Source organism: Drosophila mojavensis, unplaced genomic scaffold, assembly GCF_018153725.1.
Source record: "Drosophila mojavensis isolate 15081-1352.22 unplaced genomic scaffold, ASM1815372v1 contig_74, whole genome shotgun sequence".
Taxonomy (NCBI): domain Eukaryota; kingdom Metazoa; phylum Arthropoda; class Insecta; order Diptera; family Drosophilidae; genus Drosophila; species Drosophila mojavensis.
The window spans coordinates 421,164-447,587 of NW_025318899.1; the positions used below are offsets into that span (position 1 = coordinate 421,164).

At 44.7% G+C, this 26,424-nt stretch overlaps 1 protein-coding gene and 1 non-coding gene across 3 annotated transcripts; both read right to left on the reverse strand.

Annotated features, from left to right (window-relative positions):
• Positions 1-4,733: 4,733 nt before the first annotated feature.
• LOC6586396 (protein rhomboid) lies at positions 4,734-22,693 on the reverse strand. 2 transcript variants are annotated; one of them, XM_002011974.4, is made up of 4 exons: positions 22,378-22,693; positions 7,385-7,738; positions 5,603-5,987; positions 4,734-5,545 (listed from the first exon to the last, which is right to left on the reverse strand). In XM_002011974.4, the coding sequence occupies exons 2-4, from the start codon at positions 7,613-7,615 to the stop codon at positions 5,226-5,228; spliced, it is 936 nt and encodes a 311-aa protein (XP_002012010.1). In that variant the 5' UTR covers positions 7,616-7,738; positions 22,378-22,693; the 3' UTR covers positions 4,734-5,225. The 2 variants fall into 2 exon arrangements, with proteins under 2 accessions (XP_002012010.1, XP_015015808.1); XM_015160322.3 differs by having other exon boundaries at positions 5,603-5,990.
• Positions 12,392-12,463, reverse strand: Trnae-cuc. Its single transcript has one exon. It is a non-coding gene; the product is annotated as a tRNA-Glu (tRNA).
• Positions 22,694-26,424: the final 3,731 nt, after the last annotated feature.

The window sequence follows — 26,424 nt, forward strand, 5'->3', positions numbered from 1 at the left end:
CCTTTGTTACGCATCGACAAGCAGCAAGCGAGGAACATGAAACGCTTCTTGTTGCAGCAGCTCCTGACTTCGTGGCCGTTGCCGTTGTTGCTGCCGTTGCTGTTGTTCAGTAAAAGCCACGCACTTTGCCGAAAATCGAGGCTTAATTGCAAGCATTTGCTGTTCAAGTGAAGTCTGATTGCTGCTCCTGCTGATGCACTCTCTCAGCTGCTGCCGCGTTAATTGGGCTGGCGAACATTTGCGCCCTGGCACTTTGATGCCTTGCCGATGATACTCCGTGCCCCAACACACACGCACACACACACACACACACACACGTATACAGCGACGACATGCAACTGCCGCAGACAGCAACGGTGGGGCAGACAGCACCGAAAATTTGCATTTCAAGCAGGCCGCGATTTATGACCAGGACCACAAGAGCGCCTGTGACGAATCCAATTATGAGGCGCAGCCAGCTGCCAACTGTCCAATGAGCCATGTGTCGAGTGTCGAGCGCTGAATGGGGAATGCCGAATACCGAACACCGAATACCGAATCCGAGTGTGCCATGTGCCTGATCCGATAATGTGCCATCAAATGGCCATAAATAAAACTCACAATACAGATTAAGCGTTTTGTTAACAGATTTATATTGAGCTGAGTTATGGAGGCCACCGAGCTGCGAGCCCCAAATATCGAAATCGAAACGAGACACGCTGGCAGCATTAATGAGATGCAAGGCTTGCTAATTGCTAATTGCTAATTGGTAATTGGTAATTGGACATTGCTGATCAATGAAATAAGTTAAGCTGAGGCCATCTGACAGCAATGCCAATTGACGTTGAGGCACTGGAGATAAGTCATACTTAGAGGCCAAGAAGAATCCAAAGTAAAACTCAATAGAGGAATGCAGATATCGCTCTCTATGATGGAGCTGGTTAGTTGCATGTCTTTGCTTCCCCTTCAAGCTCTATCAATGTCCCTTTGTTTCTCTCTCTCTCAGCTCTTTTCTCTCTCTCTCACTCTATCTCTATCTTTCACTCTCGCCCTCGTTCGATTTGTATTTTATTCTATTCCTTTCTCGTTCTCACTACTTTCTTTTCCACGTATTTTCCCATCTCTCTCGCATATTTCATTAGAATATGGCAAATGATTTTATAATTTAACAAGGGAATTTCAGTTAATGGAAGAGCCTATTGTACAATTTATCCACAATAAAATTCCAGATAAGCGAAATGAGGCACAATGAAAGAGTATTTGGGGGTTCCATTTCCATTTCAACGTTCTATTTCATCTGCATCTGTTTCTGAATCGAGTATTTGGCAATTATTGAAAGAGTTGTCCCTGAAATAGTTTTTGTGCTCTCTACTCCGAGAGTCGGCAGAGTTATTGACTTGATGTCGGAGGGGTGTGCTCGCATAATGTCTGATCGGAAATTACAGCCACCGAAAAATGCGGCAAGTGCAGCCATGTGATAAAAACTTAACTTGCGTTGCCCTTGCCCGCGGGCGAGTCGAAACCGAAATTGAGGCAGCGCTGCTGAGGCTGCTGCGGCTGCTGAAGAAGCACTCCAGGATCATCCAGAACGTGTCGATCGTCAGCGACAGCAACATAAAAAGGGCTACCAAACAAATTGACGAGTGGCAGCCGCGTGCTGAGCGCCCATTACGTGGCTCCAGACCCAGATCCAGCCCCCAAAACCCTGGGCTGAGCGTCGAATTAAGCAAATTACGGTGCTCGGCAATCGACGAACGACGATTGACGATCGGTGATCGTTGATCATTGATCGGCGATCGGTGATCGTAGCCCCTCTGAACTTGAAAGTTCATTGCTTGGACAAGAGATGGGGGCGAGGTGGGCCACGGAGCAGCTGCCGCAGCAATTTGCCTTAATGCCAAGGATTAAGATGACTCCAAATGAGCCCGGATGCCAAACTGCCAACTGCGAACTGCAAACTGTTGACTCTTGTCTTCTCTCTCTCTCCTCCTCTCTCTTTTTTTTTTTGTCTACCCAGCGACTGTTTAAATTTGCGCATGTAAATTTCAGTGCCCCGACCATAAAAGTGCCGTCTGTTGATTGGGGCGTTTGAGTAGCAGAGAGTAGCATGTGGGATGACTTACTTGGGAGAGAATCATCGGATCTTCAATTCGAAATATAGAGCTAAGAAATACTCGACTCTAACTGGGTCATAATGGTATATAAATATTCATTAAATTTCTTTAAGCATTCAGAGACTCTTTGCTGCTTCATCAACTCAATTACTTTGCCTCTCATTTGAATATCTTGTTGGAAGGGTATATGTTAGTCAGTCAATCCCTGCTTATGTAGGCAACAGCTTGGTTTTTGCTGGCCTCTCACATTGTGAAATATTTTTTGAATGCAGATTTTTCACTTAAAATTATTTCAATTACGCGAAGTGCAGCGAGTCCAAGTCCAAGTCCAATACCAAGTGGCCGAAACGAGACGCCAGATGAAAGCCAAGTGCAAGACGGAGAGCAAGTCCAAGACGAAGACTAAGAGCCGGGCCAAGAGCAACTCCGATGCTGATTCGTAGCATTTTTGTTAGCTGTTTTTGTCGTCATTTGGCAGCTGGTGCCGCCGCTGCAGTTGTCGTTGTCATCCGCGGTCGCTCGGCCTGCTGCAAGTAGATTAAATGCCACAGCGCTTTTCGTCTGGCTACCCAGAACCGCAAACAGACAAACTTGGTCAATTATTTTCAACGGCGAACACAAATTATTGATGCAGCAGCCAGTGAAAGCAATCAGAGGGAGCTGCAGAGGCGGAAGGCGGCAGGCATCAGGCAGCGGGCAGCAGGCATGAGGAGGGGAGTTGGCCCTGGCATATGTGGTCTACACCGAGCTCATCAATCTGAAGACGATGTCGAGACAATGGCCAGGACGCGCCACCACAAAGGTCTTCATTAAATTAGTGAAATGAGCACGTAGCTGCAGTTGCAATCCAGAATGGGGATGAGCCAAGCTGTGGCATGGCTGCGCTTGTGTATGTGTATGTGGATTTGGCTGTGGCTGTGGCTGTGGACGTGGATGCCACAGCATTTAATGTCACAAATATTTTGTTGTCAAATGTCGCCACTGGTCGTGGCTGTCGAGCGTAGCAGAACCAGCTCACCTGGTGATGACTTAACGAGGATTTAAACGTGCCCAGCCAGCTACTGATTCGATCCGATCCGATACGATTCAATGCGATTCAATGCGATTCAATGCCATGCGATGCGATTCGCTTCGATCCTTTGACTCTGCCTCTGGGTCTGTGTGTTGCAAGCTGCAAGCTGCGAGCTGCACAGGTTGCATATAAAAATCGCATTCAGTTTGCTAAATTGGCTCCGCTTGCTGGTGGGTCGATTGGGGATTGAACCATCAATGTCTCGTCAAAGCTGCTGCTGCTGCTTCTTGTGGGCGGAAGGGGTGGGCGGGGGAGGGCGTAGCTAATATTGTTGTTGCAGCAGCAGCAGAAATCGAATGCGCCACCAAATTGCAGCAACGAGTTATTAAATTTCAGCGCAAATACGGTCAGAGAAGCGTTTACAATTTCGGTGCCAGTGCTTAAATACCCTGTAATATTTTTACGAGTGCGCGACAGGAAGTTATATGCATTTGGTATCAAAATTAATTTACTAAACTATTAGAAACAGAGAAGTACCACATTTACCCCTATTTATATCGCCCTACCTAGTGAGGTAATCTTATCCCTTTTGTAGGGTATTCGCTGTTTCAGTACTCTCGCTTAGTGTTTTGTTTTGACTTAGCAAACTGCGATACGAAACCGAAAGCCAAAACAAAAGCCAACCGCTGCGACTACCTCTCAACACCCTGCCAGCCCCTCTTTGGCCCCCTCGAATTGAGCTAAGGCCCTGGTGCCTAATTAGGCCAATTCTCGATGAGGCAATGCCAACAAACAAAATCGAGCGGCTAATTTTTTGTTTGTTATTTACTTTTCGTTTGCCAATTGTGAATTGCATTTTGTTCCCGCTGCTGTTGTTTCTGTTGTTACCGCTGGCACATGCTGAATACCACACACACTCAAACACACACACACACACACACATACACTCATGAATGTTTATGCATTCATATTGAACTCATAAATTGGCCAACAGAACGCAAAGTGTACTTGGTCAAAAGTCATGCAGTCGTCAAATTTTGCAGCTGATTTGCTTGAGTTCTTATTAGACGATCGATAATCAAGTCGAATTGTGTTTTATCTTTCCATAATTGGTATATAATAATGACCTAAATGGCTTTGAGTATAATGATAGATGCTCATTATACAATTGGGAATATATAAAATATATTCACTTGAATATATTCTCGTTCACTTTTAAGCTTAACCTTACTCACTCATTTTCCGCTTATGAGAATGATTCTGCAAAATTTCCAGTGATGTTTTCCAAGAACTTTTCTTTAATCTTTGCAATTTGTGAATTTCTCAAAATCATTGCAATAAATTTTGACATAGACCTTAAATATCTCGGGTAATTACAAATATTTTCAAATCCGACATAGCGAGTCTATAAAGCGGATAAGTTCCTGTGTATTATTTATTGTAAATATTTATGTTTGTTTTATGTTTCCACAAATTCTCATTTGCGTATTTTAAATTAGTATAAATGGGAATATTTAGAGAAATGTTGAAACTAGTTGAAATTATCTCTATTTATATCAACTTATTCCTAAACCCAGAAGTCAAAGTATATATTATATCATTCCCCAGCCACATAAAAACTCTTGAAATTTCGATTTATTGTAGATATATTTTTGATTTATTTTGAAACTTTCATTTGCATATGGAGTTTGTATTGTAGTTAGTTGTAGCCTAGCTAAAACTTATTCGCAGCTAGATAAATACTTGCTTTGTATTACTATATGCAATCTGATAAATATAGTTTACATATATAGGATGCATAGCACTAGGATCTTGTCTTAAGCGGCACAGTTTGAAGTCTCTGAATTGAGCCTCGCTCGATTAGCAATTGGGAGTTTGCTTCCTTCAACTCCTTTTTGGCATTTACATAAGATAATTGTTAGCATTTCCTTCGATTCCTTTTCGCCTTTGAGCGCACTTGTCGAGGCAAGTTCTTAGAGATATAGATATATATATATGTTAGATGTGTATATTCTTTTGAGCACGTTGTCCTGGAATGCCTTATGAGCTAATGACTAGTCTATTGTTCGGATATGAGTATAGTTCGAGGCTTGACTGGGCTCAGTCTTTGGATGTGGCTGTCAGCGCTCCATGCCCAGATCGTGCAGCAAATGCTGTTTGAGCACCTCGCCCTCCTCCTCGGCCAGCAGCTGGGCCGTGACTGTGTTGATCAGATTGAAGGCCAGGGCGAACCCACTGAAGGTGGTCCACACGCCCAAGGCCAGCCAGCGCAGCAGACGCGGACGCAGGCTGCCATCCAGCTGCCGCAGCAGGCAGAGCCCGACGCTGAGCCCCGCCAGGGCGCCCGTCATGTGGGCTATGTAGGAGACGGAGATGTTGGGCGTCAGCTCCGCCAGATCCAACTGCCGGCAGTAGAGCGTGTAGGCCAGGTCGCAGGAGACTGCGGATGATCTTCAATGAGCTGAATCGGAGATTAGGCAAGGAAACAGAAACTCACCAAAGATAAGGACAGCCAACAGCTGTGCGAAGCCCTGACGCATCTGTCCGTAATTGAGCAGCAGGTTGGCCAGCTGGGCAGCTAGTAGAGCATAAACCCCCCCACTGGCGCCCACCAGGTAAACCGTGGAGTCCACAACGCTGGTGCCCAAGGATCCGGCCAGCACGCCAGCCAAATAAATGACAGCCGTGCGTCCCGAGCCATGGAGCAGCTCCAGCGGCAGGCCATAGACCAGCTGGGTGAGTACGTTGATGCCCAGGTGGAGCCAGCTGGCGTGGAGCAAGGCGTAGGAGACGAAGCGCCACAGCTGCAGACGGCGATCCGGTCGATAGATGAGCAACGAATCCTCCGGCGGAGCAGCGCCGACGTACACAAAGACAAGGATCTGCTGGAGTGAAGTTGATTAAGATATTGCCTAAAGGTTCGATGTAAAGGGCTTAGTCTAGTCAACGCTGACAGCCATAAAGCCATCACAATGAAAGCCATTTTTTATGTCGACCCTGCTCGGCGCCAGGAAAAGCCAAAGCAAAGGAAAAGCCAACGCCGGCGAAAGCAACCCTCGGGCTCTGCATGATGCAGCCGAGGCGAACGAGACTGGCAGCAGACAGCGGCGAGACGTCGCCAATGCCAGGGCGAACTTCATGTGCCACTCGCCAAATGCCCCGTCGCTGTTGCTCTTTCTCTTTCTATTGCTGTCTCCTTCTCTGTCTCTTGCCCGCTCTGTGTGTGCGTGTGTGCTTCTTGCGGCAGGCGGCGTCCAGTCTGCAGGGCCAGACACCAATACAGACGCAAAAAGTGTTTGGATTTTCGCACGCACTCTCCAATTGTTGGTCTCCTGTTTCTGTTGATATATCCTTGCCCAGCCCGGAAGCCAAATGCCATTTGCAAATGCCGCTTGCCGCTTGCCGCTTGCCACTCGCTTTGCGGCCAGCCGGGCAATTTATGTGCCACAAAACTCGACTCACATATGTGCATGTGTGTGTGTGTGAGTGTGTGGCATTAAAAATGGAATTGCAACTGGCAAATGGATGGGTAAGAGTGGCGAGTGGGGAGTGGGGAATAGTGAATGGGGCAACGGATTGGGCACGCAACCCATCGAGGGCTGAAATATGATCAGGAGAGCTATTATTGCCTGGCTCCGGGACACCCACACGGATCCAGCAGGGCAGCAACCCCAGGCGGCGGCAGCAGCAATAACTTGAGATGTTGGCCGAATAAAGGGCACGCAGCCCAAGAAGCTGAAGCCACTCCAGGCAACAACAGCTGCCATAACAGCCACGAGGTCAGAGGTCACAGAGCGTGGCATATAAGCATATTTAGTGCAGCTCTGAATGCAGTGAAACAGTAGCGAAGACAGTAGAGAGAAATTTTGTTTGAGTTTTGGCAGACTTCAGAAATTCTTAGCCTTAGTTCACTGCAAATTGAAACTGCAGAGAAGTAATCGATGCAGAAGCAGCAGATTCAATGAATGCAAGCAGCAGTTAAATAATGTTTAATACAAGCTGCCTCAATTTAAGTATCTGAAACAAATTGCTAGAGTCGCTCACTCTGAACCCGCTTCAAGTTAATGTCGAAGGGATTTCCATTTATTGCCCTATCTGGCTGCACTTGTGACAGCAATTAAGTCCCCAGCCCCCAAAGCGAGTCTTGGCTTGTGGGTGTGTGGACGTGTGTGTGTGTTGGGCACGCCGTCATGGCAACCCGGCGGCATTTTTCGAATCAACCCTTGGGTCGGGACGCTTAGGGCATTTGCATTAGAAGTGGTCAGCCCGGTCAACCTACCTCCAGCAGCGAGACGAGCACAATGAAGCAGGGCGCTTGTCTGGCTGCCGACTGCGGCTGCTTCGGTATCTCTGGCTCTGCCTCGGTGTTGTTGTCTGGCAACTTCTTGAGTGGGGGCTGCTGCATCAGCTGGTCGAGACAGACGCCCAGCACCAGGCCGGTGCTGCTGCTGCGTGGCTGGGATGGCTGGGATGGCGGCATCTGCAACACTGTGGCGGAGGGGAGGAGCATTTCCGATGTGTTGCCGGCGTTGCGGCGTCTATTTTTGGGGCGTCTGCCTTGTGACGGTGCCCCACTTAGCGGCTGTCATGTTGTTGCCGGCGCGAGGAATTTCGTCTGGCCCGCTGTCGGCCCCTGCAAAGAGACACCGAAACAAAGAGAGAGTGAGTCACACATGCAAGACAGAGAAAGAGAGAGAGTGAGGGAACTACAAAGAGGCAGAGAGAGAGAGAGGGAGGTAAGATTGCAAGAGCCTAGCCAAATTAGCTCAAGGTTGTCTGTCCAACAATTTCCACGTTCCTTTCCTTCTGGCCGCTGCGACGACTGCAGCGCAATTTCTCTTGACTTGATTTGGCGCCAGCCAACTCAATGTGCCACGCCTGCCGCCCCCCGCCCCTAGCACTGCCGAAGTCCTCGAAATATCGCTTGTAATGTCACCAGACGGCAATAAAATAGTCGGAATTTATTTCTCTCGCCTAGACAGCGCATTTTTCGACAAACAAATTTATTTCCGCTGCTAACTGCGACGGCCGAGGCCAGTGAACGAAACCCCATGGAACTCAAGAGAACCTATACCAAATATATTTCCTTTTGCCAAGTCATCTTGCCAGACGAAATGTACGGAATGTATATTCTAATGCATAAATCAGTGGACAAGTAACTGCATTTGCATAGGGTATAGGATATGGGGTACAGTGTACAGGTAGGAGTTTATCTCTATCGTATTGCATGGGAAATCGATAGAAACTAGTTCATTGATAAAGCCAAGACAGAGAATAAAGTTTGCCTGCCGCAACTAGAAGGATACAAATTGGAAGTTGTTGCAGTTGCCTGTTTCCATTTGTATTTCAGCTGAATTCAGTTTGTTTTTGCTGATTGCGAACTGTAGCCGCAATCGGAATCGCAATCGCAATCGCAGTCCTGGCCAAGCCGGTTTATAGTCGGTCTGTGGGCAGCTTTAGTGTCCTGAGTCGTATTGGCCATGGCGTGTTGCCCTTGGTAATGAGTTTTAATGGTGATTACCTTTTGGAGCTGCTTGCTACACTGGCAAAACAAAAGTCCAAGGAGGACAGCGGTCGGGGTAAGGGCAAGGGCAAGGGCAGTACACATATCGAACGGTAAGCTGTGGGGCGCCTCGGCCAACTGGCAAGCTGAGGCAGGACACTTTGTGGCAAACGAGTTTTGCGAAACGGAAATGCTGCGCTTCCCATCTTCGATCAGGATGCAATGCCACAAACCGGTTGCCCAGGGCGCACAGGTGAGGAAGGGGGCACAGGGCGACTTAGCTGAGCTAACAATAATGAACGCACGCCAAAAACTGTACAAATATCGACAGGTGTGGGCATGTCCTTAATGTCCTTAAACATAATTTCTTGTTTCGTAAGCTTTTCAGCTTTGTTGCTCTTTGTTGTGTTGCCGTTGTTTTTGTTTGTGTTGTTGGTGTTGTTTGTGTTGTGTGGCCTTCGCACGCAAGTTATGCGCCGCTGTGCCCATTCAGGACACGCACATATCCTTGAACCAACTCAAACGTGAGCTGGCTGCGACTCGAGACTCGAGACTCAACACTCGAGTCTCGCATCGAGTCGTGACTCGTCTCGGTGCCAAGAATCGAACTTTCTGGCGTCTCTGTGTAATGTATGCACATGTATGTATGTATGTATGAGTGGATTATGCAAGCATTCGGACTCACAGGACGACCTCCTTAACACTGCCTCGGCTGCCACGTAGCAGTCCCCCCCTCCCCGATTTCACGCCCCACTGCGGCAGCACTTGATTCGGCTTTGAGTTTGTATTTGTGTTTGTATTTGCATTAGCAAATATTTAATTTGCATAATGTTGGTTCGCAATGTGTGTGCGAGTCTGTTTGTGTGTGTGTGTTCATGTGAGCGTTGTGTTTGCATTATTTCCATTTGTATTCATCAAATATGCGTGCTTTACAGTTTTTTACCATATTCAATTTATTGATTCATGGGTAAATAAATAAATTGATTACAGAAAAAAATAGTCTACGAGCATTTTCAACTGTTTCCATAGATAGTTTATTAAAGCGACTATTATTCATTATTTATCGGTGGAAAAAAACTAAACTGACCATAATTAAATTAAATTGTAATTTATAAATAAATAAGTCCAACTTATCCAATAAAAACAGTCCCATGACCTTATCATATTTTTGATTAATAAATAAATTTTAAAGCGGAGTCGTGGTAGAAATTGAAAATGTCATAATATTGCATATAACTTAATATGTTGATAAATATAGCACCTTGAATTCTGATTTGAAGTGAGACGAGTATATGGGTTTTATGCATTGCCTATCTGCCTGACCGTTCGTAGTGAGACTTGAAAGGAGAATCCTTTAACCCTCTTCTTGTAAAGCTTAGACTTCTTTATACTTCTTTGTTCTGTATAGGTCACAAGTTTACATTGCTTGTAGTGTAATGCTTAAGCACTAGCAGCGCTCTTATTAACATTTCTTAAACTGTTATGGCTTTGCAGAATTTAGCCTTGCATAAAAGTTTGGTCATACGTATTTGACATACATATATGAAAGAAAGTTAGTTCAGTATAAGTTTTTGCATGTGCAGCAAATGTGAATGCCTTTTAAATATTTGATGAAAAGAAAATATAACTTGCAAAAGAGTGCAGGAGGAGAGAGAGGGAGATGGACGATGTATTCAAGTGAAATGTGTTAAATAAAATTTTAATTACCAGCACTGCGGGTAAGCCAAGCAAGAGGAGTTGCAAAGGCCAGCGACAGAGTGAGAGAGAGGGAGAAAGAGGAGAGCGAGGGAAGCGAGGCAAGTTAAACAAAGAAATGTGAGAGTGAGAAAGAGAAATGTGCACATTAATAATTATGACTGGGCTTAAATGTTAGTTATGAGAAACTTGTGAAAAGTGAAGAAAAAATGCAGATAAAAAATGTGAAATAAAATAAAAGCAAGTTGGCAGCACTCGAAGCGACCTTGGCTGTGTGGGTGGGTGGCTGCTTGGCTGGTTGGTTTCTTGGTTGTGAGCACAATGAAAGTTGCAACAACAACTGCAGCAGCAGCAACTGGAAACATTAACAACAATGACGAGAAAATTGTTAAGAAAAACTATATAATTGAAAAGAAAAACATGCATGCATATGCGAGAGGCTCAAAGAGAAAGAAAACTGAGTTTTGCTGCCGCTGGCAGTTTTCACTTTTTATGGCCCACACACACACACACACTCGCGCGAGTGCGGGGAGACAGCATTAACATTAACATTAACAATAACATTAGCATTAACATTAAATTTGCAAGTTATTTCTTTTGGCGTTCGCAATTAAAAAATAGTGTTGGGCAACGCCAAGCGTTAGGGGAAAAAATTATGAAACGAACTGCGGAACAGAGCTGGAGCTTTCGTTTGTTAAGGGGATGAGCTGACTGACTGTGCACTTCACTTTGCTTCACAAAGAAAGTCGCGCGGTAGGGCCACCTATTCACAAAGAGAGAAGGAGAGAGAGAGAGAGAGAGGGAGAGAGGGGGGACCAAAGTCTTTGCTCATTTCACAATAAAATTCCGGCAATTGAAACGAATGCGATTAAAAGCCGCATGTCATGCGACAGAAGGGGAGTGCGAGAGAGAGAGAGGAAGCGAGAGGGCAGCAAGTGCGCCGCTGAAGCTGGACGAGAGGGCGAGAGCGAGAGGGAAGCGGCTGTGGCACAAATGGAGCATCGCGATAGAGACCCCAGCCAAGCAGCTGAGAGGAGGGGGGCAAGCTGGGGTTTTAGGAAATGGGGCTCAACTGCAGCGGCCCACGCGAGTTCATTTCCATTTAGGTTGCATGCCACGCCAACGTCTCGCAAATGAAGTGTGTGTGTGTGTGTTTGTGTGTGTGCGGGGGGCAAAGCAACTCGAATCTCGACTTTTGCCTGCTTTCAATTTAATTGTAATTTCTTTTGTGTTTATTGCGTTTGCCTGCTGCTGCTTACGTTTTAATTTCATTAACTTGTGTTTACTGTGTGAAACACTTGCCCAGCCACAAGCCCTTACTCAGCCTGCCCTCCCCGATCCACCTTCTCTCTCTCTCTCTCTCCCTCTGTTTCTTTGTTGGCTAGCCGTAAAATTTTTGGACATTAAACTTAACCTACAAGCAAGCAAAGCGCTTGTCAGTTCTGTATCTGTGCCAGCGATTTCGAAAGAAGCTGTTCTTGCTCTTGCTCTTGATGAACCTCAGATACTCGCACTTGCAACGGAACCAGATGCCCGCCTGTCCATTGGCCGCATTAGGCAATCGAGTGGTCCACAAATGTACCGCAGTTCCGCAGTTGATAGTCAAAATTAAAGTCGTAAAGTAAAATGCAAGAGACCAATTAAAAATATTTCCGTGTTCGCCTTAAATCGAACCTGAGTTTTTTCCTATATGCGATAGAAACACATAAGTTCCCTTCTGGACATTCAATTTAGATCCTCCTACTTAAACCTCAAGTATCGCAGTTGTAGTTCGAGTCCTACTTTTTAAATGCCTAATAAAGATATTCCTGTCAAGATTCGAACGACTTTGCACGACTTTCAATTCTTGCAATCGCTTATCCATTAAGTGTATTTATTAATAAATAAAAAGTTGTATGACATCAAAGTATTTGTTGTTGTATTGAACCCGCGTCGTCATCTTTGGCTGACTAGAAGCATTAAATAATTTAAAATGGAGAGAAGTAAACAAAAAGTTTTCCATAGTCAGGTCGTTAGGCGCGAATATCGATCAACCCCACTCTGACTAGCTTGATTAATAACTCTCATTAAAATAGAAAAGAAATAGTTTTCCCATACCGGGAATTGAACCCGGGCCTTCCGGGTGAGAGCCGGATATCCTAACCACTAGACAATATGGGACTTGTGTCCATAGTTGTCAAATGCTGAAAGATCAAGTAGCGTGGGCGAATAAGTAAATGTCCAATAAAAAGCTAAAAATACCTAAAGATTCATATAAAATGTAAATATAGCCTCTGTTAGCTACTTGATAGAAAGCATAAAACTGCGCACAGCGAGAACGAACTCAAGTCGAATAATACGCGTATTTATGTTGAATATTTCTACGACTTCGCGTCAATGCACAAATCAGTTAGCGTCCGGCAGCGGGCAGTTGTCGAGACATAATAACTGCCAGCCCAGAAGGTGGAAGCAGAGGCAGAAACAACAACAACAACAGCAACAACAAGGCACAACTGACAAGCGACATCGACACCTGACCACGCGACGCTGATTGTTGTTGTTGCTGCTGTTGTTGCTGTTGCTGTTGCTGTTGTTGGTGGTTGGTTGGTTGGCGGGTTGGTTAGTTGGTTAGTTGGTGTTACCTAAACAAGTGCAGCGCGTATCCATGTTTATTTTACGGTTCAACGATTATTGCCAGTTATTGTCTAATGGCAGCGCAAAAGGGGGACGACTGTCTGACAACCAGACGACCAGACAGGCAGCCCGGCAGCCGGCAGCTAGCCAAACTGCCGCAGCAGTGTAAAAAGCAAAGCAAAATCGCCAAAAGCAACAGACTGAAAGGGACAGAGAGTGAGGGAGAGAGAGAGGGGGATCGACAGAGTGGGCATTGCTGCTGGAGGAAGAGGCGGGGGCATTTGGTCAGGCAAGCACAGCGCTAGGTGTTACTAGACTCTTGATTGTTGTTGTTGTTGTTGTTGTTGCAACCACCGCATTGCTGAGTGTATTTGTGTTGGCTGTTGTTGTGGTCTCTGGTCTCTGGTCTCTGTACTCGCTATCAATATTTCAAACACGTTCCAAACTTTTGCCTTTTTTCCAGGCAGAGCTCAGCTGGTCCTCCTCTCCCGCTGTCGCCGTCGCTGCCAACAAAAACGGAAGTTCACACGGAAATATATAGGGAAAAACAACAGATATATTTATATACATATACATATATAAAATGAAATGAGAAAACGACACCCAAACGAAAAAACGAAAATAAAACAACACCAAAGAATACAAACATCATGTTTATAGCAAAACAACAACAAAATAACAACAAATATGAAAATGAATCACGCAACATCAGATGGAAAACGGCTGAGTGGGGCGGTAGAGCGGCAGGGCGTGGCAGTGGCTTGGCTGCAGGGGAAATGCAAATGGAACTTTCGGTTGAATTAAAACTAAACATTTCGATTATGCCATAAATCGATGGCAGCACTCTAAAAATTGTAACTATATACATATAAATATATATGTATGTGACGAAATAGTCGGAAGAGATAGCAACAGTATCAGAACTATGTACACTGAGCGAAAGAGCTGACCGGAAAGCACTTCAACTTCAATCTATTGACGAAATAGTAAAAGACTTCCATTTAATTATTCAGCTAAGAATAAACGAGTAAGAGTGTTCTTGTAGGGAGTATCCGGCTAGGTCCACCCCATAAAACTTTGATAGACTTCGTATTTAAAATAGACGGGTCAACAACTTGCCCCAAGGAGAAAAAGTCCATTGAGTCGGGGTGTACTATAGAGGGCCGTTTTGACATATCAATAAATTTAGCACGCAAACGATTAATGAGCGCACATATAATATATATATGTATATACATAAATAGATATGTATATGCTATGTAATTAACATATGTATAACAGCTCCAGCATAGAGGACTACGTGTTGAACTAGATTCTGGGTCTGTTGTATGGCACGCAGATGGCACTGAAATCGAGTTGATCTGGTGGGCACAGTTGATTTATGGGCTGCCTCGGCTGCTGGGCAAGTGCTCGCAAACTGGATTATATGAAATTTCTCTGGACTGATCTAATAAAGCTTAGGAAATTGCGGCACGAACATGAACTTGATAATTAACTTCAAAACGCGACTGCATGCAAAAGATACAAATGCACAGATACAGATGCACAGCTGCAGATGCAGATACGCTGATTGACAGATACGTTTGCAGCGCGCCTAGGCCAGCAGCCGAGGCAGCCGAGGCAGCCAGGCCAGCGAATGTGCGCCAATTGCCGCTGATTGTCGAGCGTGGCAATTTAAAGCAAAAGCCATCAATTAACCCGCTTTCCAAGCAGCCACAAGCACCAGCCGCAGCAGTAGAAGCAGCAGATGCAGATGCAAAAGTATCTCAGATGAGTTGGCATCGAACGGTTAACAAGATGCAACGATTTGCACGTAGTTCCGTTAGCTAATTGGTCTATAAGTGCAAGCCTCTCCCCTCTCGCTCCCGCTCATATGGAGCATTTTAGGCAGCATTCGACGGAAGCCACGCAATGAGGAAACTGCGAGTTAAGCGTGAGCAGGAGGCGGGCGGCAGTGTGCTGGTTCCTGCACAGCGCCATGAATAATTAATTCATAATTTTTCTCATTGTAAATCATAACAATTCATGTTTGACTCGAAGTGCGCAGAGGCCGGGCTCGAGCTGCGGGGCAGGCGGCAAATGTGAGGCTGACCAACAGCAAAATCAACATCAAAAGGCAATTATGCGACCAGGTGGGTTCAAAGCAGAGCCTACTATGAAGAACAACAACAGCAACTGAAGAATGTTAAAGAAAACAACAGGAAAATGTGGAATGAGGGAAAATGCAAGCAGCTAGAACAATTCGCACGGTAATGGAAATGAAAATGGCATGAAAAGGCTTTTGTCTGCCCTCAAAAGAACAAGGGACAAGACTCGAGGCTAAGCAGATGGGAGCAGGAAAAGCTTAGGGGACCAGGGAACAGAGCTAGTTAAACAAGTGCGACCGAGCGCTGGAATGCGTGAATTATTTGTGGGTAAAAGTTCAGGCTGAAATTTCAGTTGAACCCCAATCGATAGATGCCCGGGAAGCTATTTGCCTAGGCTTGACTAGACTGATCACCTATAATGAAAAACCACACTTAAAGAGGAGTCTGACTTGCTTTTACAGCCTAAACAAGATCTTTTCTACACCCATAGAAAGCCTCTCCGGCCTGAGCCAAGATCAACAAGCCAATTGGCAATTGGGCGTTCATTTTGCTGCGACTTTCATTTGCTGGGAAAATTGTTGGCTTAGAAAAGCAAATGGGTTCATTAATGGGTTCAATAGCTGCTAAATGTGTGTGTGTGTGTGTGTAAATGTATCTCAGCCACGGCTCGCACATTGAACCGATATCGCTGGCCGTTGCCGTCGTTCGATTATCACATTTTTGCCAAAGCACATTAGCAACGCTGGCGCTGGAGCCACCCAACTTGGCTTGGCCAGTGGGGCCGGCAGCTCGATGCCCATTCACTGGGCTAACTATTTTTAGTCAACGCTTTGACTGAGCCGCCTCAACTTGCCCTAGCGCTGCACCTCCCCCCTTCCCCTGCAGCGTCTCCCCCTCCTGCTCTTCGTCTGCGCCAAAGACTTGGCGTGGTAATTATTCGCGCTCAGCTGACTGCGCGAGTCTGCAAAGCGTAACTTGTAGCTTGTAGATACGTTCACGTAAATATCTGTATCTATATCTCCATCTGAATCTGTATCTCAAGGCACGCATCTACATATATGGAAAGCTTCGCTGTGGATTGCTGTGGCCAAGAGTTAATCACCGTTGCCGTTTAGCTTAGTCGAGCTCTTGTTGCTGTTGCTGTTGTTGTTGTTGTGGCTGTTGCTGGTGTTGGGGCTCGCATAGTTTACATTTTATAAGTTAATTGAGTTAACTGTGAAACGCTATTTTCTTCTTCTGCTTCTTCTTCCTCTTCTCGTTGTGTCTTTCTCTTTGCTGCGCTCATTTGCTAATGCAAATTTGATGAACGCGCGACTCGTAACAATCAGAGCTGCAATACCCATGCGTATCTAAAATAACTTGCAAATGACCCAAGTCAATTTTATAAATACCCAAAAAAGGGGGCATGGCACCTGCACCTACTATAACATAACATATAAACACACACCCACTCTCTCTCTCTCTCTCTCTCTCCACTCTCTATCTCTGTCTCGCTTATAAAATATTTAAAGTTTTTTTTATTGTTTTGTATGCATTTTTTATAGCTGTTGTTAAAATTGGTTGTAGAAACATTTGTTGCTGTGGCCAAGCGGTAAATAGAACTAGAAATATAAATAAATTTGTTGCATGTTGCGTTTCAGTCGCTTGTCGCTTTTAATTACCAAAATATTTCATTGCATTTCGCATATTTTCACAAACATCCAATTTCGTTTCACATTTTACATTTTGCATTTTCAGTTTTGAATAATCGCTGGATAATAGAAAATATATATCCAGAGGGTGTGAGAGAGAGCGATAGATCATAAATCACATAACTCTGCGAGAAGGGGAAAACTTTGGACATTTATTAACAATTTTTTGCTCTATTTACAACAATTTTTTGATCCGCTCCAATTTTTTATCGCTTCCAACTGGTTTATGGCTCAGTTTAAGTGGCCAGAGCTGATGGAATATGGAATCTGTCTATTTGTATAGAAAGTATAATTGTTATTTTAAGCTAAGCAAATATAAACAAATGTTTAGCCACCTAAATATGATATGCAAATATTAGCTATAAATATATATAACAAACCAACATTGTAGATACCCTATAACTAGGAAGTTTGATGGCTAGCTTGGTAATCTGTTGCCTCTTTGTTTTAATCTACAATAGTTTCTGACCAGCATTCTATTTGATTAGATCATAGATCGAAAATAGGCTTCACTTTCTCTAGCTCTTTGTCTTCCCCATTTCTTCTTTCACTCACGCGTATCTCTTTTTTCATTCTTTTGGCAGATCTGCTATTATCACATTTTGCTAATCGCATTTCTTGACATTAGACCTGAGATTAATGTCAACTTCTATAGAACATCCAATGAATTCTTATTGAAATTCTTTTCATTCTTTTCATTTTCTTCCGATAGGGTATCTAATCATTCGGCGCTCAGGCAGCGTTCGGCACACTCGATTGTCATCGATTTGAAATGACATTTAATAGAGTTATGTAGTTGATTAGCCGAGCTGAGAGTGCTAATAGATTATTGTATGATTATTTAGTTCTTTGATTTGGCTTTTGGTCCCATCACCTTCCAACTCCAAGCGAAAAAATTCATCACATGACGAGAATGGGCTTATGATCCGAATGAAATTAGATAATACTTGGCCATATAGAAAGCGACTCTCGGGACGGACGGGAGGGAGTTACGACCTGCTGGCACTCATAAAGCATAAACTGAGCGAGGCAAGGTGTCATGTTTATTACAACAGTTTGTCACAGCTCTGACGTCAAATGGCTTCGAATTGGACTCGACTAGTCTTATGTCCAATTGGATTTCAATCTGTGGGGTTTTGCCCACGCGCCGCATTTGACGCCGTGGGAAAAACTTGTTTTTTTGGGTCGATAAGTCGGATGCGGATTTCAGTGGCGAGTTAGTGCGTGGGCCTGAGTCAGCCAGTTCAACATTCTCTATATATATATATATGCAGAGAGAGAGAGAGAGAGGGAGAGATAGATAGATACATTGTCGGCCCTGAGTCTGGGTTCCGTTTCACTTTTCAAAAAGTTTTCGACAGCTTTGCTAATTTGCTGCTAGCTGCTTTGTGCTTCGCGCTTTACGCTTTGCGCTTTGCGTTTGTCTTCAAGAATTTCAGCTATGCAGTTTAGTGTCGTTTCACACGTAGCTACGCAGCTCGCAGATACTTAGATGCCATTGCAATTGCATCTGCCAGTTGCATCTGCATCTGCATCTATGTATATGCTTGTCTCTCGGTCTGTTTGTTTGTTTGTTTGCTCTTGTGCTTTGTTTATCTCGCGCCTCTTGAGTTTGCGCTTTTGTTTTGGGCCTCGCGCACGAAATTTTCACCGCGCTATTGATGAATGAATGATGCAAAAGGGTGGGGCAGGGAAGGGGGCGGCAGAGCTGCGCATGGGAGGGGCCACTGCATTGCGATAAGCGATGAGTGTGCGGAGTTCCCTTGGCGCATTCTTAACTATTGTTGTTGCCGCCTGTGATTCACTCGCTCGCACTTGCAGCTCGCAGTTCGCATTTCGCATTTCGCATTTGCAAATTGCGCTGGTTAGGCATTCTTGCTATTGCTGCCTGCTGCTGCTGCAGCTACTGCGCTGCCTGAGTCGACGCTGGCGTTTGGGTGTCGTAATTTGCCGCTCGCTTTGTGCTTTGTGTGAAATATTCACGTGCAGACAACAACGAACGAAGTCGTCTTGCTTTAGCAGCCTAGCTAAGCATGTGCATCTAAAGCATGCAGTCAAATGTATCTACACTGGCCGAAAAAATGCAGTGGATAACCTCAGGAGCTGAATTCACTTCTGATAAGCAGTGCCTTCCCATATATGTAAATCCTCAGATTTCTGATTGAGCTCTGATATTTTTAAAACATTTCTCAAATGAACCCATTACCTTTATTAATATTATTAAAATAACTTGCATAACCAGTTCGAGCCAATATTTTCGCCAAGTGCATTTGCTAAAAACATTTGTCTTGCAAAAAAAAAAGCAGAAATGAAAACACTTTTCCTGTTTTGCCTTTTTTACCCACATTTATTTCGTTTGCTGCACTTCCGCAGTCGCTCAAGCTGCTCTTCCTTCTCCTCTCTCCCCCTCTCTCTCTCTCTCTCTCTCTCTCTCTCTCTCTTTCTCTCTCTATATATATCCCTCTCTCAGCTGCGATAAGCAAGTTAAAAGGAAAGAAATTTGCCGCGTTCTGTGCCGCGGCTGCTCTCGCTTCACTTTTGGCATAAACATTTCCTAAACTTTTATCTAATTCAAGCAAACTGCATTTCGTAAGATTCCCAAGACATATTTTCCACATTTTCCGAGCCATTGTTGCTGCCTACTTCTTCTTCTGCCGCTGTGGCTTCTTCTTCTTCTTCTTTTGTTTCTTTCGTGTTGCAACTTTTCACATCGTTTCTCTTTGGGTCTCTTTATCTATTTGATATTTTCACGCTTCTCTTCTCCTTCAGCGTCTTCTCGTTTGACTTTGATTTGGCTTTGTTTTGGTTTCTTACCAAACGCAGACTCGCAGGCGGCAACGTTTTGCTCTTATGCAAGAGCTTAAGGTGAATTTATGAAATTCCCTAAGCATAAAGTGCCCTAATTTATTAGCTCCTCAAATGGCTGGAACAATGTCTCGCATGGGGCAGCCATGCAGCGGCTGATAAGCGACGCTTAAGGCATTTCATTTAGTGTCTCTCAAGGTCTTTAACTATGCAAATTAGTTGACCTAAAGTTAGAAGCAATTAACGCGCTTCGCTAGCTCTTCCAAATATATATTATTATACATATATACATCAGTTAAAAGGGGTCATCTCAGGTCTCTCTCTCTTTCTCTTCTAGTTCTAGTTCCAGTTTTTTTTTTTTTTTTTTTGGCACTTGAAATGGGTTTTTCTTTTCACACCTCAATGTAAGAAAAAATCGACCAAAAAAAAGCAAACTTGACATAATTACAAAAAAACCGAAACAAATTTATATTTTTACAACAAAAATAAAGAAAATGCAGTGCGTACAATTTTTAAAAAAGTAGCAAACGCTTGAAATTTTATGCGTTTTTTCGCATAAGCAACTGAGGCCCCCAGAGATAATCGCTTCAGGTCTCGCGCCTCTCTCTCTCGCTCTCTGTCACTCTCCTAGCCTAGTCTTTGGCAGGCCGTGGAAATTCAAGGCAACGCGTCGATCATCGTCGTGTGTCGTCTCGACGGCATTCAGGTCCCCGCCTCCCCTCGCCACCCATCTGGTCTGGTGTTGTCTGCTCTGCTCTTGCTCTTGCTCTGATGTCATGGGTGCTTATAAGCATGATATATGGCTTTATAGCTGTTGTTGTTGCCGCTGTAGCTCAGCTGCTGTCGCACGCAAAATTTGCATGCACTTTTAGCAGACTGCTGGGGGAACAAAGCGGCGTTAAGACCAGGCGCTGGCCACGCCTACGCCCCGCCCACCAAGGCAGTTAAACCTTGTAAATGAATGAAACAATAATTTAATGAAAAAACAAAAACAACAACAACAACAAGGGCAATAACAACATCAGCTACAACAATGTTAAACGGCAGCAAGTCAATAAAAAATACTTTAGTGAATGAATAAATAAATCAATAAACCAAAATGTAAACAAATTAAACAGTAAAACAAAAACATAAATACTTATGTTGAATACATTTTTATTTTTGTTTTTTTCATTATTTTGATCAATTGTTGGACAAACATCAATGCCGGAATCAACTACAAAGAGTACAAAGTGTATAAAAGCGGAGAGGCTTACGTAATAATAATAATGGAACTATATGAGATGAAAGTATAAAAGCGTACTGTTTAAGCTTCAGGTGAGTTGCAAGAGGGAACAGGTCAGGCAACAGCACTGAGATATGAGATATAGGACTAGACACTGGATAGATCAGAGTTGAGGGAATAGATCATGTCGATATTATGTGGTTAACCCTGGGATAGCAGTGCTAATACTAATATCGATAATAATACATAGACAAATAATGACTCTACTAATGATAATTAATAGCTAATCATTCAGCCTTCTCAATTCTACACTTTCAATAATTTGGCTGTGAATGATAATGGCTTTGTGGCTTGGCCTAGGATCTCGTCTAGCTGTGATTTTATCTGCGAGCTCTTGCAACGTTTTTGGCTACGTGCCGCTGCGTGTCGCTGCCCACGCATCCCATTCAAGAAATTGGTATTCAAAGCCCCATTCCGAGGAGCCGAGGGGAGGCAGGGAGCAGCCTCTGTCGCAGTCGCAGTCGCCGGTCCTTCCTACACACAGAAATGAGATGTGTGTGCGGGCAAAAGCTTTTTGAATTTTAATTTAGGCTGCCAGAAGAGTTGAATGAAACGAAACAAAAGAAAAATAAAAAGAAAGATCGAACTCGAGCAACCGAATCAACAGCGAATGGAAATGGAAATGGCAAGCGCAGCCACAAATTGGCCAAGTAGCACTTGGCCGCACAGATAAAGATACAAGATACAAGATACAGATACAAAAATAGCTACGAGTATTTAACTGCCGTGGCGCGGCACTAAAACGAAATTAGATCGACAGCCCACGTTCATAATTCAATCAATAAATAAATACGAATCGAAGCCAAATGAACTGCGTGCCTGAGATTTTATCGAGGCTCGCGGGTCGAGCCAGTTGGACTCATTCATAAAAAAAGCACACACACTCTGACCCAGACTCGGGCACTTTTCGGGGCAGCTGGCAGTAAAACCCTAGCGAGACGCAGCCCTGAAATGCAGCAGAGCGGCGCAAATGCAAACACAGCATAGAAAAACAGGCTGCGCTGTTTACGTTGCGTATACGCAATGTGTCGCACAGGATGTAAACTGCAGAGGATGCTGTGGCATGCTTCCACATAGAACTGCCCACATAATGCAGAGAGAGAAATGAGAGTTGACCAGTTTTAAATAATTGTGAATGTAATATATGAATATAATATATATTATATATATTAATATTTCTCAGAGAAATGCTTAGACCTATTCAGTACTCGTACGACTCAGAACAAACCTCTTGCTAAAATTAAAAGATTTGCATCGCAAAACTTTGGATTTGATCAGATTTCCTTCAGAGTTTTTCTGCAATTCTCATCAACTTGATATTTACTTCTTGCTTCTCACTTTAACTCCAAAATTTCAATGCACAAACTAATCATATATAAATTTATGATTCCACTTAGTCCTTAGCACACTCCACTAAACTTTTTCGCTCAGTGAGCTCTGGATCAATTTACAGCTACAACTGTAATTTTTCGGGTCCGCAGCTGTTCAATGCCGACGCAGCTACAAAGGCGAGCTCTAAGCTGATGGATTTGTGTGTGCTCAACTGCGTGTCTCTGTGTGTGTGTTTGCGTATGTGTGTGTGTTGACACTCACCAATGATGCTGACAAGTTACTGCCGACTGCACACAGTTGGCACTGCTTAATGCCGCTGCTAACGGCAATCGCAGCGATGTTGGGATGGCCGCAGCTAGAGCCGCTGAATGTATCTTGTATCTGGGGGATTCGCTTGATTCATTGCCCGCTGCCTGGACACATGAAGCACTGGCCGCGTGTCCTTTTCGGCTAAACTTGCGTTTGACTTTTTCTTTGCTGTGGTACCGTTAAGCGTCGCCGTTTCCCGTTAGTCGTTTGCCGTTAGCCGTTAGCCGCTGCCCGTTGCAAAGTGCCGTTCACTACTGAGCTCGTTTTTTATGCGCTCCGATACTTTTATAGATTCGCAATGTGCCTCGAAGCGGCGTGGGGCGCGGAGTGGCGTGCAGGGGGCGCCGTTAGCCAGGAGTGACTGTAGCTCAGGGTAGCGCACTTTGTTAGTGTTTTCTGTTTTTTCCTTCTTTTTTCTTTTATTTTGTTGCCGTTGCCTTGCACCCCTTTTTAGCCGGCCGGTCAGCCAGTCAGGCCGTCAGGCAGTGAGCAACCACCCAAAAGCTCGCCTTGCAACCCCTACCACGCCTACATTTGGGCGACCGCTGACGAACTTGTTCGATGTGGTTCGAAGCACGTTGCCAGGTTGTCAGGTTGTTTTGGCCAACACAACGGTAAATGCAAAGAGTGTGTGAGGAAGAGAGAGGGAGGAGGAGAGAGGGAGCAGGAGGCAGCGAGCCAGGAGCCGGTTTCGGTGGCAGGTGCACTCGCTGCGTCCAGCTGATGAGCAGCAGCAGCAACAGCAGCAGCAGCCACACAATTAACGAGTCTCATTACTCAGCGACCTGCAGCTGACGCTGCCTCTAGCAACGCTCACATACTGCTCCACACACACACACACGCACACACACACCCTCTAAGCCTCATGCATTGGGGTCAGCCGCTTGTCGCTCATTTGACGATTAATAACAATAATCAGCAACAGCAGCAACAACAACAACTACAACTACATTTATCGCGATTATCAACAGATTTTCGAAATAGAAAATGGAAAATTGTCGATGCTTTCCCAGGCTCGCGCTTTGAGCAGCTGGCAGCGGGCAGCCGAGAAAAATTAGCCAACATAAGCGCCATCATTGAAATTGAATTCAATTCAATTCAATTCAATTTGATTCTCTTGCAATGCGGTTTGGCAGTCATCCCTCATCTAGCTAATAAGCAAATGGAAACTCCGACAAACTCGGCCCCCGCCTCCTGCCTCTGGCCCTGCCCCAGCCCCTACCTAGAGCTGACACTTAATTCTGCACTCGAATCTCAAATCAAATCTATTGTAAAACAGCAAACAACATCAATGAAAGAGAGAGAGAGAGAGAGAGGGAGAGGGAAGGCGCTTCCCCTCCGACTGCAGCGGCCCTCATCAGCTGTCAGCATCAGCATCAGCATCAGTTGATGTTGCTTTCGACTGTTGCTGCTGCTGTCGCTTGTGGCATTCGGCAGCAGGCGAAACATATCGAATTATATGCGATTTGTGTTAACAAGGCGCCTCGATTTAATCAGCCCGATAACCCACATGAAGTATCTGCCAGATACAAAGCAGCCAGATGTTAATAGATACTTTTCGCTGCTCTTGTCGAAAAGGTCAAAGGACGAGGAGCAGCATGAATGCAGCTTGACAGTGGAAAGAGTTTCAAAGTTGTATAAATGATTGGGACAAGGAATTGAAATAAATCAAAATTTTAATATTACATATAAATTGACGATAATAGAAAGTGTATATACGGGAAAAGTAACAGAAATTGATGTGAAGGAGAAAATTCAATTAAAATTAACAAATATTTGTTGATAGTTTGGAAAATATTCTCTCCCTCATTCATACACTGCGCGATATTAGCGTAGCGAACCAAACTATATTACTATATATTATACATTTCTTATATTATATATCTACCTCTCTTCAAACTACCATCGCCAATCCCTCTGCAAACTCAATTATATAGCTAAATTATATACAAATTGTTGTAAACTTATCACAAATGAACAAAGACTATGCGCATAATTTTCTCAAGCACTCTCACAAACAGTTGCTTACAAAAGTATTTTACACCAAAGACAATTAACAAAGTTTGTTTTTTACTCTTACTTTTGCACTCGACAACCAAAATCGAAAAGAAAGGAAAAGAAAAAAGCGAGAGAAAAAAGCGATAATAAAAAAAAGCGAAAAGCCAAAAGCGTTTTATGCCCCAGAGGGGGGAGGGAGAGGGGACGTGGCTGGCGATTAGACGATTTTGACGCACAAAATATCCGCAACATAAAAGAATCCAATAAAAAGTGATTACGTGCGGACGGCGCAGACTGTGGGTGGAGTGGAGAGGCGAAGGGGGAGTGGGAGGCGGAGAGGACAGGTGCGGCCGAGGCAGACGTCTGCGGCTTGCAAATCAAAACAGATGTGCGACACGCCAACAACAACAGCAGCAGCAACAACAACAACAACAGCAGAAGCAGCAGCAAAAGTTTGCAGCAGATACAAGATACAAAGATCCACAAGATACAAAGATACAAGATGCAAAGATAGAGGCGAAACCGAAATGAGATACGAGCTGTGAGCTGATGGTTGTTGTTGTTGCTGCTGCCTGCTCGTGCCACAACGGGCCAACAACAACAGGCGACGGCTGGGCAAAAGTAACTGTGCCACAATTTGCCGCATATCCTGCAGGAAAGGCTGCCAAACGGGAATTGTGCAAGGATTTGCAGCAACCGAAAACGAAGAAGAAGAAGAAGAAGGCGCAGAAGAGGAAGAAAAACTGAAACTGGTTGGCCGCATCGCTCACCTGCCGCATGTTCAGCTAAAATGCGTCCCTGCCACATGCCGCATGACTCAAATTACGCTTCCTTTTTTTGTTGTTTTTGTTATTTCTTTTCTTTTTTTTTTTGGTGGGCGCAGCGCTTCAGCTTAGAATAATTATGGAAGCTTCCCTTGGCAGAGCGCTAGCTGCTTCCGCTCACTGCGTGCGTAAGAGAGAGAGAGAGAGAGAGAGAGAGAGCACACTTGAAGAAATAGCCAAGTACTTTGGGCTGAGCTGTTTACTAAATGCAAAACATCTTGAGGTAAGAGTGAGGCGAAGATTTAAGACTGGAATATGTTTAAGCCTCTTTAGGAATCTTTTAAGAAAACGTGCTTTAACTTACAGCAAGACTTCGCTTTTAATATTATTACACATTAATTTGAAATTCTATCTGACTGCTAATTTTAATTTTCCAATTTGAAACATCTCTCTCTCTCTCTCTTGTCCTTCTTGCAGTGTAGCCGACAACCACGACCACAGCCAAGACCGCGACAATAGTGCAGCACACGCTGCAGCAGCAGAGGCAGCAGCAGCGGCAGGACACAGCTGCAAATATCGCCAATGTCAATGTGCGATTCGTCGTCAGACGCCGCTGCACGTTGGGCATACAAAGCAGCGACGGCGACTGCGGACTGTGGTGGCACGAAAAACGGAAAGTGCTGTAAGTTTTATTGAGAAATCCGACACACACATACACACACACTCGCACTCTCACACTCAACACTCAGACAGACGCGAGCCTAAAGGAAGCGGCTAAAAGAGCCACAAGAACCAAAGAATGCGACGCTTGGCGCATAACAATGCCTGCGCCAGGCCCCAGTGTGCTGCGCACAGTGGAACCGTTGCAGTCGTCAGCAAATTGGCCCTCTGTGCTAACTTGGTCAACAAAGTGGCCAGACAAAGACAAGGCACAACTAATCACAATAATACAACAAACAATACAAAGAGAGCGACAGCTCCCTCTCTCTCTCGCTCGCTGTCAAACACAACACATGTGCGAACATGTTGGCAGCGAGCTCTTATACGCCGCAGCAGCGAACAGCTGTTCGAGCTCGAACCACGAGCCAGCGAACATGTTGCGTATAAGAGCGAGAGGCGACGAGTAGCAGAGAGAGCGCGCACACAGGTTGCGTAGAAGAGATTTGTGTTTGCTGATGTTTGATGGAATTTCGTGATCGCACTAAATTGAGAACCGACTGCAAAGAGCTAAATACTG